The sequence below is a fragment of the Sus scrofa genome, chromosome 4, assembly GCF_054392235.1.
Source record: "Sus scrofa isolate SSC_HxYL_T2T_F1_AM1 chromosome 4, Sscrofa_HxYL_maternal_Yorkshire_Landrace_v2.0, whole genome shotgun sequence".
In the NCBI taxonomy this organism is placed as follows: Eukaryota; Metazoa; Chordata; class Mammalia; order Artiodactyla; family Suidae; genus Sus; species Sus scrofa.
This window is the reverse complement of record NC_139386.1, coordinates 39,032,371-39,045,027: the sequence shown is the minus strand read 5'-3', so window position 1 is coordinate 39,045,027 and position 12,657 is coordinate 39,032,371. Positions and strand designations below refer to the sequence as shown.

Here is a 12,657-nt window from a genome sequence, read left to right as displayed (position 1 = left end):
ACATTTTTTTTTTCCCACCCTTTGTTCTGTCGCAATATGAGTATCTAGATATTGTTCTCAATGCTACTCAGCAGGATCTCCTTGGAAATCTATTCTAAGTCGTGTCTGATAACCCCAAGCTCCCGATCCCTCCCACTCCTTCCCTCTCCTGTCGGGCAGCCACAAGTCTATTCTCCAAGTACATGAGTTTCTTTTCTGGAGTTCCCATTGTGGCACAGCAGAAACAAATCTGACTAGGAACCTCACTCAGTGAGTTAAGGATCTGGCATTGCTCTGAGCTGGGGTGTAGGTGGCAGACACGGCTCGGGTCCCGGGTTGCTGTGGCTGTGGTGTAGGCCAGCAGCTGTAGCTCCGATTCGACCCCTAGTCTGGGAACCTGCATATGCTGCTGATGCAGCCCTTAAAAAAAAAAAATTTGTTTTTTCTATTACAGTTGATTCCGATTCTCTATTTCCATTCCTTCTCAGGGCACTAGTGCTTGTCCTAGAGCTGGTTAAAAGTGGCTATGATTAATTATTAAATGGAAGATCTCAGAGACAAAATGAGAAAACAGTATGTAGTGAGAAAACAAAATGAAAACCAAGCTTTTCTTGTTTGCTATTTCTTTTTTTTTTCTTTTTTTCTTTTTTTTTTTTTTTGTCTTTTGTCTTTTTTGTTGTTGTTGTTGCTATTTCTTGGGCCGCTCCCGCGGCATATGGAGGTTCCCAGGCTAGGGGTTGAATCGGAGCTGTAGCCACCGGCCTACGCCAGAGCCACAGCAACTCGGGATCCGAGCCGCATCTGCAACCTACACCACAGCTCACGGCAATGCCGGATCGTTAACCCACTGAGCAAGGTCAGGGACCGAACCCGCAACCTCATGGTTCCTAGTCGGATTCGTTAACCACTGCGCCACGACGGGAACTCCCCCTGATGGCTTTTTCAGGGAATTTTTTTTTTTTTTTCCTTTTTTTAGGGCCTCACCTGTGGCATATAGAGCTGCAATTAGTGGCTATGCCACAGCAACACCAGACCTGCATCTATGACCTATACCTCAGGTCAGGGCAACGCTGGATCCTTAACCCCACTGAGTGAGGCCAGGGATCAAACCTGAAACCTCATGGTTCCTAGTCAGATTTGTTAACCACTGAGCCATGATGGGAACTCTTCAGGGAAGGTTTTTTTTTTAAGGTAACATTTGGGGTGGGGAGAGCACTGCAGAAAGCATGACTTTTTTTTTTTTTTTTTTGTCTTTTTGCTATTTCTTGGGCCGCTCCCACGGCATATGGAGGTTCCCAGGCTAGGGGTCGAATCGAAGCTGGAGCCGCCGGCCTACGCCAGAGCCACAGCAACTCAGGATCGGAGCCGCGTCTGCAACCTACACCGCAGCTCACGGCAACGCGGGATCGTTAACCCACTGAGCAAGGCCAGGGATCAAACCCGAAACCTCATGGTTCCTAGTTGGATTCGTTAACCACTGCGCCACGACGGGAACTCCAGCATAACCTTCTAATTGGTTAGTGGCAGGGGAGCTAGGTGATGTTTCAGGAATACTAATGGTCTGGGCTCTAGCAGTCACCATCCTCCATGGGAGCGGGGGGAGGGGTAGGGAGGGCCCCTAGCTTCTGCATAACAACTCAAAGATACGTGTTAGATTGTTTGTCTATCCCTTGAGGAAGAACTGGGATTGTTTTATCACTGAACTGTTATTGCTTTTCTTACTTAATTGCTTTCCTTTTGTTTCTGCATTTTCTCACTTCCCTAGTTTAGTAACTGCTCTTTGGAACTCAGGGAAGACCTAGCAGACTAAAGCCTTTTTATTTTCTTCTTTTTATTTTATTTTTAAAATTTAAGCCTTTTTCTACAAACTAGAAATGGGGGACACGGAGGGATTTGGTACCCAGGAGGGCCCTGCAGGGTCCTGCTGGGTTTCCAAGTTAATTTTTATTTCTGATTAAGGGCCCACACCTGACATCTATCGGGGTGACTCTGGGGTCCCTTAGTGATACCGGAATCCGGGTTTTTGTTCACGGCAGTCGAAGAAAGAACTCTGTGAACACACAGGCAGCAAGCTAGCAAAGTCTTTATTAAAGAAAAACAAATAGCTCCCAGGGCTGCTGGGAGGGGGGAGAAGAGCCCCCTTCTCTATTGTCCTAGAGGGATTTTTATCTCTGAAAGGTGGGGAGGGGCACCAACGTGGGGTCCAGAAAGATGTGGTTTTCTCCCACTGGCCTTGTTTAATTACCTACAGCAGTCCTTGTCCAATAGGGGTTTTTGGTTTGGAAATGTCCTTTTAAGTTTTATGGGGTTTTTTTTTTTGTCCTTTTCTTTCCTTAGATTAAGTCACCAGTCCTCCTGATTCTTTTAATCAGTTGAGGAGCGGCTAGAGATTCGCACTTCCTACAGCAAACAAAGCCTATGGGGAATGTGCATTTCTTATAATAAAACAAGGCCTGTGGAGGTGTTACTCCCTGGAGCCCTTAAACCACAAATGCTAATCAACATCCATATCAAAAGAATGTATCCAAGCCCAGGTTCTTACTCGGACTACCTGAATTAATATTCTGTATCATTAGGATCCAGGTTTAAGCTACACAATAGGGGAGTTCCCATCATGGCACAGTGGAAACGAATTCGACTAGGAACCATGAGGTTGCAGGTTTGATCCCTGGCCTTGATCAGTGGGTTAAGGATCCGGCGTTGTTGCTGTGAGCGGCTGGGATCCAGAGTTGCTGTGGCTCTGGCGTAGGCTGGCGGCTACAGATCCAATTCGACCCCTAGCCTGGGAACCTCCATATGCCATATGCCGAGGGTGCAGCCCTAGAGAAGACAAAAAACAAACAAAAAACTACACAATAGGAAGGTTACAGCTTTACTGCCTGGTGAAACTAACTGGTCTTGCACTTAAGCAGCCTTATCTAACATTTCGTTTCCTTCCTGTATAATCTGTCTGTAAGAAATTTAAATCCAACCAGTTTTTCTCTTTCTCCAAGTCTGAAATAAAACTTTGACATGTGCTATAATAATTTTGTCTGAGATGCTTGGTTTAAACAGTGATTAACCAAGGCTAACTTAGGACAAGGGCACTTCCAGACAAAACACCAGATGGGAGGAAATAACCCCAAACTGAAGTCCTATCTTTCAAGGTCTCTCTCTCTCTCTCTCTCTTTTTTTTCTTTTGTCTTTTTGCCTTTTCTAGGGCCGCTCCCTCGGCATATGGAGGTTCCCAGGCTAGGGGTGGAATAAGAGCTGTAGCCGCCAGCCTATGCCAGAGCCACAGCAACTCTGGATCCCCGCCCCGTCTTCGACCTACACCACAGCTCACAGCAACGCCGGATCCTTAGCCCACTGAGCAAGGCCAGGAATTGAACCTGCCGCCTCATGGATGCTATTCGGGTTCGTTAACCACTGAGCCACAATGGGAACTCCTCTTTCAATATCTTCTAATGTTCTGTGCTGTGTCTTGCAGATGTTACCTGAAAAACTGGGTTGCCTCTTGGTGGGTGTGGAGCAGAGCAAGGTAATCAAGCCAAAGATCCAGAGAAGGAAAGATTTACTTCTTGCAGCAAATGAGAACACTGGGGATCTTTCCTAAGGCATTGTCTCCCTGAAAAGCAAAATTGGGGACCTTTTAAGCTAAGGGTACGCGCATATCCAGCTTATGCTGTTAACAGGATCCAAGCTTTTTTTTTTTTTTTTTTTTTGGCCTTTTCTAGGGCCGCTCTCGAGGCATATGGAGGTTCCCAGGCTAGAGGTCGAATCGGAGCTGTAGATACTGGCCTACGCCAGAGCCACAGCAACTCAGGATCCGAGCCGAGTCTGCAACCTACACCACAGTTTAGGGCAACACCGGATCCTTAACCCACTGAGCGAGGCCAGGGATCCAACCCGCAACCTCATGATTCCTAGGTGGATTCGTTAACCACTGCGCCACGATGGGAACTCCAACAGAATCCAAGCATTAATTCAAGAGGCTCAGAAAGGGTCAACATCATCAACACTTAGGTTCCAGTTGATTTGGTGGTAAGACATTTTGGGCTAATCTTTACCACTGAAACAGAATGGGGAGTCTTTACAACTGATACATTATCTTAACTATTGTTACTTCTCTTGCCTGGTAACCGAGGTTTCTTTCTACATTCTTCTGTTCCCTTAAGATCATTAATTAATGAGACCTATTCCAGGACAAAGCATGGCAGCCAGGCTTCCATCACAAAATGGCTTAGGCCAAAAGTGGCTTCTTTTGGGTCAAGAAAGCCACGCACCTGGTTCTCTTTCTCCGGGTCTCCGTAACTTTATCTGTGCAAGCACACAGAGCCCTTGTGGCAGTAATTGGCTTGAAGATTTCTTTAGAGCTGCAGTCATGATTAAAAATGCTACCGGAAGCACTGCCAAGATGTCCTTGACACACATCCTATTTTCTGGGAAAAGATTGCTACCACAGTAATTGAGGTGGGAAGCAGAGACAAATTGCTCTTGGCGGCTTCAGCAGTGGTTCAAAGTATTGCAGTTGACCGGAACCATCCATACGGTTTTCCCTCCTCCATCCCGTCTGCAAGATAACAAGTGATGGCATTGCATCTACAGATTCTCAACAAGATACAAGCAGATAGGGAGAAAACCACATCCAACTGCAGAAGAACCTCAAACCCGTGATAGTTACACAAGTGACCAAGTGAAAGAGGAAAGACCTAGGCCTCCATTGGGGACCGGCCCGGGGAGGGGGGGTGCGCAAGATGATATATTTATTTACACCCGGCCGGCGGCGCCAGCAGCTGGCCGGACCCTGCGGTGACATCACGGGACCCGGGCGCCGGTCACGTGGCTCGCTGGCCGCCCCGCCCCCTCCTGCTCCGCCTCCTCCCGCAGCCTTCGGAGCTCAGGGTCCGGTCGCTGCAGCAACTCCGAGCTCTCGAGCGAAGCGCGGGGCGAGGGCGGGCCAGCGGCAAGAAGGGCCAGGAGCCGGAGTCTTGGCGGGAGCGGCCGAGGAGCCCCCAGCAACCGCGCGGCGGCCCTGAGCTACGCGGCCGAAGCTCCTGCAAACTTGGGCGCGCGCTCACGCTAGTGGGCCGGCGGTCGGAGCGATGAAGATGGTGGCCCCCTGGACGCGGTTCTACTCCAACAGCTGCTGCCTGTGCTGCCATGTCCGCACGGGCACCATCCTGCTGGGCGTCTGGTACCTGGTGAGCGCGGCGAGTCCCGGGGCGCACCTGCGGGGGAGGAGCGCTCGCGCCCCTGGGACCCAAGCCCGCGCCCCCACCTCAGTCTTCATGCCCCCTGTTTGGGTCCCGGCGCGGCTTCGGGGTTGGGTGACGCCGACGCTAATCCGCCTAAAGTTATATTATTAGAAACTTAATTCTCTGGTCGAGCCTGTCCCGATGTCCCCTGCTCGGCCAACCTGTGGCGGGGGTGCGCCCAGGGCCCAGAGTTCGGGACCTTTCGGGGGTGCGGATGGGCCTGGGGCGCGCAGAGCAGGGGAGCTCCGCGGTTTCCGGTGAAAGTGCACTTGGTCGGAGAACTCTGATGTTATCCTCGGAGCACGTGCTTTCTTTCCTTTCTTCTTAGCATCGGTTGGGCTTTGTGTTTCTAGGAGTCCCAACAGCCTGGCGGTCACTGGGTTCCTTGTGTTCCCCCCAGTCGTCGGTCGGGGCTGCGGACTCGCGTGCCCATTCTTCCTGCCCGCACCTGGCCTCGGAGTTGCTGTCCAGTCTCCTGCGCACTTTCGCATCCCAGTGGAAATGACCCACACGTTTGTTGTAAAGCCCTTATTCTAGGAAGGGATTTACTGTTGCAATCTGCCCGGGGCAGCCATTTTCCACCCACTTTGCTGCCCATTTCCAGGTGATCCCTATACCTTCTTCGCCGACACCGGAGGCAGATCCGTTTTTTTGTTTTTTTTTTGTTTTTTTTTTTTTTAATTGGAGCTTTCATTTATTATTTGTGTGGAGAGCAGTGATTATCAGGAACAGGGAGGAAATCTAATGGTGTCTGATTGTTGGCACCCCAAGACTGCACCAACACTGAGTAGGATTCCACTGCATTTTGGTTTTTGTCACATCGGGATGGAGAGTTATACCCTAGCCACTTTGTAGTGAATACCTCTGCATCATGAAGGAGTACCTTAAAAAGAGTCGTTAGATGGCATATAGCCCTTTTGAGTGGCAATTAATGCTTGTCTTCTTCGTCATCAGGATTTTTCACTCGGGTCATATTCATTTTTTTGGTATCATATGGACATTATGTCAAATTGTGTACTCTCTTGTTATGCCGTTTTAAGCAAAACATGTCGCTCCCGGGCATATGGTGTTCTCTGTGCTATTTATAGTTTCAAGTTTTCTTTAGTGGGTGCCTATCACAGGCCACACAATAGAAATATTTGGCCTTAAAAACTTTCAAATACATCTTTGGTATGTGTGGGTTCTTACTGTGTAGTGTGAATGCAGATAGAACATCTGTGTGTTGGTTCAACCCTAATTTTGCTAAAAGCTGAGAAATCTTTGCAAAAACTAAAAGTTACAGCCAACGGATCATGGGTGGCCTCAAAATAGTGCTTTTATTGATGATTGAGAGAGACAATTTTATCCTCTTGTCCTCCTTGAAAATGTTTAAATTTGCAGACTTGCAAGCCCATCAGGAAATGTAATTTGTAAAATCTAGGGCACTGCATTAGGCAAATGTACAACATGATCTACAGGAAAGATAAATCTACTTGAGCTGTGTTGTTGGCCGTAATCCAACCAGACAGCTTTGGTGTGATAAAAGGAGGGTCCCCTGCCTGCTTTGTCTCCTGTTGGAGCTTGCTCTTTGGGGAAAGTAGTTGTTGGTTTGCATGTTTTAGCATTTGGAAATTAGGGCTTTTTGAAAGATAATTAGGAAGCTTTCTGGCAGATGTGAATAAGCCTGCCGCTTTAGGTAATTCTGAAATATGGGAAACCTGGCTTAAGGATTGGTAATCTTTATAAAAAGTCTTTTGCGTTTCAGAAAACAATTTAAGCTTTTTTTTTTTTAATAAATAGTGTTTGCCTTGTAGCTTTAAATATAATTTGGTTATACAAAACTTTTGATTTACATAAATGCTTTTAGGATGAGGGCACTGAGGAGAAGGCATCCCTTCCTCTGTCCCTTAACTTGTCACCTACCAGACCCCTGGGTGAGATGGGAGTCACTTACCGGAAAGGGGGAGATTTTTCAGGGAAAAAAAGAAAAAAAAAGGAGATAGTAAAAAAAGAGTCTGCTAGAAAGGGTCTTCTTTAAATAGAGGCCTGCCATGACAGGTAAAGTGGATCTTTTTTAATGCCTTTTCTCATTGTTTCCTGCCCAGACCTTTTGTTAGGGTCCTGTGTGGCAGGCACTGTATTAGATATGTCGGCTTAAAAAAACCACACAACATGGATGCTGTGTGTTGAGTTTATTCATTTCTGAGAAACTTCTAAAGAGGTAAAGGAGCCAGGATACGTAATATAAATATGTATTTTTTTCCTTTTTGGCTGGAAAAAAAGATGTAGTCGAACATCAAAAGATGCCTGCTAATCATAAAGGACAGGGATCTCAAGTTAATGATTTTGGAGTTCCCACTGTGGCTTAGTAGGAACGAATCGCACTAGCATCCATGAGGATGCAGGTTCTATCCTTGGCCTCGCTCAGTGGGTTAGGGCTCAGTGAGTTATGGATCCAGTGTTGCTGTGAAGTGTGAACTGGTGTAAGTCGTAGATGCGGCTTGGATCTGGAGTTGCTGTGACTGTGTTGTAGCCCAGCAGCTACAGCTCCATTTCTAGACCCCTAGCCTGGGAATTTCCATATGGCCCAGGTTCGGCCCTAAAAAGACCAAAAAAAAAAAAAAAAAAAAAAAGTTAATGATCTTAGTGCTTTTCTGTGTATGGGAAGACGCAACGATCTGGGGTCGTTGTTATGGGCAGGTGTCCAAAGTCCAGAATGCTTTTCCTTTTCTCCATCCTGATTTCCCCTCAGGCCCACAGTCTGGGCCACTGCAGTGGCTAGTGGCTTGATCCTTGTAGAACGGAAGTAGCAGACAGCGTTTTTCTTTACCATGCCTGCAGAAGCTTGATTTTTACATATTCTAAGTGAGCTGGATTTTCTTATTCCCGTTTGATAGATGAGAAAACCGAGGCTAAGAGATAAGTTTGGCTTTTGGTCTGAGTAATGACTTAGTCACTCAGTTTCCACTATTTTTAAAAGGTGTGTGTATGTTTTGGATTTGCCTTTGAATTATAAATTTTCCTTTAGTCCAGTAAAAAAGCGTATCGATTTCAGGTATTTTTTATTAAGGATCACTTTTCGTTTGGCTTTGCTATACTTTTTCATTTCTTTTATTGAGGCGTGGTTTACAAATGGTGAAATTCACAGATATTAACTGTACAGTTCATTGACTTGACAAATGCATGCACCTTTGAAACCTACACCCGTAGGGAACATTTCCCAGAGAGCGCCCTTGTGCCTCTTCCTAATATATCCCCCCCCCATAGACTCTCCCACCCAGAGGTGAGTTCTGCCTATTCATATAAATGAAATTATACTGTGTATTCTTTTCTTTTCTTTCTTTCTTTTTTTTTGGTGCACCATTCCTGGAAGGACTGCAGTATCAGGTTGATGTGTGGAGCGGACAGAGCAAGCTCCTGTTTCCATCTGCTAGTTCCAAAAATGCATTTACTATATAGTCCTTGGCTACAGGTTATATCAGATATATATTTTTCTTTTCTTTTTTTTTTTTTTTTTTTTGTCTTTTCTAGGGCCGCTCCCACGGCATATGGAGGTTCCCAGGCTAGGGGTTGAATCGGAGCTGTGGCCACTGGCCTATGCCAGAGCCACAGCAATGCGGGATCCGAGCCGCATCTGCGACCTACACCACAGTTCATGGCAACGCCGGATCCTTAACCCACTGAGCAAGGCCAGGGACTGAACCCGAAACCTCATGGTTCCTAGTCAGATTCGTTAACCACTGCGCCATGATGGGATATTTGTAAGAACAGATAAGGTACTGCACTTGATTTTAGCCAGAAGGCTGAGAAGTGATATATATATTCTCTTGTATTGGATTTATTTCACTTAGTCCGATGTCTTTTAGATTCAGTTATGTTTTTGGAGTGTATCAATAGATGGTGCCTTTTTATTGTTGAATATTATTTAATTGTATGAATATACTGCAGTTTGGTTATCCATTTGCCAGAGAATGGGCATTTGGGTTGTTTCCAGTTTGGGGCTGTTAAGCATAAATCTGCTCTGAACATTCTTGCAAAAGACTTGGTGGACATATGTTTTTGTTTCTCTTGAATAAATACCTAAGGGTGGAATTGCTGGTCGTCATGCAGATGTGTGTTTAACTTTACAAGAAACGGCCAGGAGGTTTTCCAAGTTGCTGTTTTATACTCCAATCAGTAGCGTATGGAGTTTGAGTGGGCGTGTAGTGGTAGCTCCTGGTGGCTTTAGTTTATGTTTCCCTTACGGCTACTAGGGCGAAACAGTTTACCTTTGCTTCTTGGCCAATTGTGTATCTTCCTTTGTGAAGTGGTATTTATTGCCTTTTTTTTTTTTTTGTCTTTTGAGGGCTGGCACCATGGCATACGTAGGTTCCCAGGCCAGGGGTTAAATTGGATCTGTAGCCGCTGGGCTATGCCACAGCCGCAGCAACACAGGATCAGAGCCGGGTCTGTGACCTCCACCACAGCTCACGGCAATGCCAGATCCTTAACCCACTGAGTGAGGCCAGGGGTCGAACCTGTGTCCTCAGGGATACTAGTCAGATTCTTTTCCACTGAGCCATCATGGGAATTCCAATTGCCCTTTCATTAAAATTTTTAACTTTTAATGTATTCTTAATTTTTTTTGCCCTTTTTTTTTTTTGGGCTGCACCTGCGGCATATGGAGGTTCCCAGGCTAGGGGTCAAATCAGAGCTGTGGCTGCCAGCCACAGCCACAGCCACACCAGATCCAAACCATGTCTCCAATCTACACCACAGCTCACAGCAACTCCATATCCTTAATCCGCTGAGCAAGGTCTGGGATCAAACCTGAATCCTCATGGACAGTAGCCATATTCGTTACCACTGAGCCATTTATTAAATTGGGTTTTGTCTTTTTTTTTTTTTTTTTTTTTTTCTTACTGATTTGTAAGAACTGTGTATTTTTGGAAAGCGGTCACTCATTTGTTAAATATGTACTTTGTGAATATTTTCTTTCAGTGCGTGGCTTACCCACTCAATTTCTTAATGGTATACTTCAATGAACTAGATTTTTTTTTTGTCTTTTTAGGGCCGCACCTCTGGTATGTGGAGGTTCCCAGGCTAGGGGTCCAATTGGAGCTGTAGCTGCTGGCTTACACCATAGCCACAGCAACGCCAAATCCTTAACCGGCTGAGTGAGGCCAGGGATCGAACCCCCAACCTTATGGTTCCTAGTCAGATTTGTTTCTGCTGCACCGCCATGGGAACTCCAGTGAACTGTAGTTTTTAGTTTCAGTTAAGTTCAGTTTGTCTTTGTATGTGTGTGTGGTCAGTACTTTCTGTGTTATAAGAAATCTTTGCCTACCCTGAAATTGTAAAGCTATTCTTATATTTTCTTCAGAAGTTTTATGGTTTTAGCTTTTGTAAATGAACCTGTGATCTATCTCAAATTAAGTTTGTGTTATGATGTGAGGTAGAGGTTTGTGTTTATTTCTAAAAGCATGTTAGGAGTTCTCTTGTGCCTCAGCAGGTAACTGTCTGGCGTTGTCACTTGTTGCTTGCAGCGGCTGTTAATTCATGTCCATGTGTTCCACACACAGGCCAAACAAACCAGAACACCAGAGCTTGCAGCAGAGAAAGGTTTATTGTAGGCCCTGGAAGGAGATGGGTGGCTCATGCCCCTAAAATATCCCCAGTGCCCCAAACCAAAATTGCAAAGCATTTTTAAAGGCAAAGTGAGGGAGGGGCGTGATTGATTGTTGCAAACTTCTTGGTGCAAAAATCCTTTGTTCTTGTAGCAGTTCACAGAGGGCAGGTTGCAATGTTCTGGGAAACCTCCAACAAGATACATGTTACACTTGAGAGAGGAGCTAAAACAGAGGATATGGGGGAGGGGTCTGGCTCCAGAAGTCCTCAAAGTGTCCTGCTCCGTGACACCTTCTGGGTCGCTGCTGTAGCACAGGTTCCATCTAGGAACTTCGATATTGCTGCAGGCACAGCCAAAAAAAAACAAACAAACAAAAAAGTTTAACCATCAAACCTAAAAACAGTTGCTTTATTATATAACCTTTAATAACTGCAAACGTTTTGAGAAAGAGAAGTATGATGCTTAAACTTTACAGAATGAGGACCTTGTCCTGGTTTCCAGAGGAACCATGATATGAAGAGAAATACTTGAAGCTGAATGATTGCTTTGCAGGCTTCTGGGGTTTCCTCTCTTTCTTCAGCAAAACTTAATATGCTAAGCCTGACTCTATTAACTTCCTCCCGAAATTTGTTTTATCTCTAACTCCCAGATGGATGCCTCTGTTCCCCTTGCCATCTGAATCTCTTCCTTTATTCCATCTCCATATCCTATGGATTTTTGCTCAGCCTCCTGATTTCCTTCGTATTCTGCCTGTTCTTATTCTTGCTACCATTTCCCTCCTTTAGGCTCCCGGTAGCACTCACTTGGCTATTTTAAAAGTAGCATAACTGGTCTCTCTGCTCGTAGCCCTGCCATCAATAATCCTTTTAACCTCCCCCCTGCATGCCCCATTCTATTCCAGATGCTCTTCCCAGAGGTATTTCAAACACAAATATGAGCTTGTTGTCCTCCTCCTAAAAATGTAGACTCTCTATCCCAGGGAGATGTGCGTATTTCATGACCTGTGTGTTTCAGGTCGGCTCAAATTGGTTTACACCTTTAACAAATGCAGTGGTTTCCACCACATCTCTTTCCCCATTTCTCCCATCCCTTCCCCTTTCAGATTATCTCCTTTTTTTGTTTTTTTTTTTGTCTTTTTGCCTTTTCTAGGGCCACTCCCATGGCATATGGAGGTTCCCAGGCCAGGGGTCCAACCCGAGCTGTAGCTGCCAGCCTATGCCAGAGCCACAGCAACGTGGGATCTGAGCCGTGTCTGGGACCTACACCACAGCTCACGGCAACGCCGAATCCTTAACCCACTGAGCAAGGCCAGGGATCGAACCCAAAATCTCATGGTTCCTAGTCGGATTCATTAACCACTGAGCCATGACGGGAACTCCCAGATTATCTTCTTTAGGATACCAACAGCCACCAGTACTTAAACCCTGAGGCCTGAGATTCATCCAGATTTGAGACAAACTAAATTATCTGCCCACCTCTGAACCAAGTTGGCCAAGGTTGTGGTACTAGAATGTACAGTGGATTTAGGCCTGGGATATTCGGCCCTTGAAATGTTGATTAGGAGGGATGTGAGCCAGTGGTGGTATTAATTTAAGACACCAGGTTGAGAGCAGAGGGATGAGTCATCAAAAATTGTCGAGGTTGGAGTTCCCCGTCGTGGCGCAGTGGTTAACGAATCCAACTAGGAACCATGTGCGGGTTCGATCCCTGCCCTTGCTCAGTGGTTTAAGGATCCGGCGTTGCCGTGAGCTGTGGTGTAGGTCGCAGAAGTGGCTTGGATCCCGTGTTGCTGTGGCTCTGGTGTAGGCTGGCAGCTACAGCTCCGATTAGACCCCTAGCCTGGGAACCTCCATA

The 12,657-nt window shown here is 46.2% G+C and overlaps 1 protein-coding gene and 1 pseudogene across 3 annotated transcripts in view; one reads left to right on the top strand and one right to left on the bottom strand.

The window, feature by feature from the left end:
• Positions 1 to 4,824: 4,824 nt before the first annotated feature.
• The window catches only part of LAPTM4B (lysosomal protein transmembrane 4 beta), an 82,777-nt gene continuing 74,944 nt past the window's right edge, over positions 4,825 to 12,657 (top strand). For all 3 annotated transcript variants that reach the window (XR_014843613.1, XR_014843612.1, XM_005655356.4), the window contains exon 1: positions 4,825 to 5,162. Coding sequence is in view for 1 of the 3 variants with exons in the window: in XM_005655356.4 (XP_005655413.3) it covers positions 5,064 to 5,162 (99 nt within the window). In the remaining 2 variants the exon portion in view is untranslated. The remainder of the gene's footprint in view (positions 5,163 to 12,657) is intronic.
• LOC146403776 (U2 spliceosomal RNA) lies at positions 8,546 to 8,681 on the bottom strand (annotated as a pseudogene).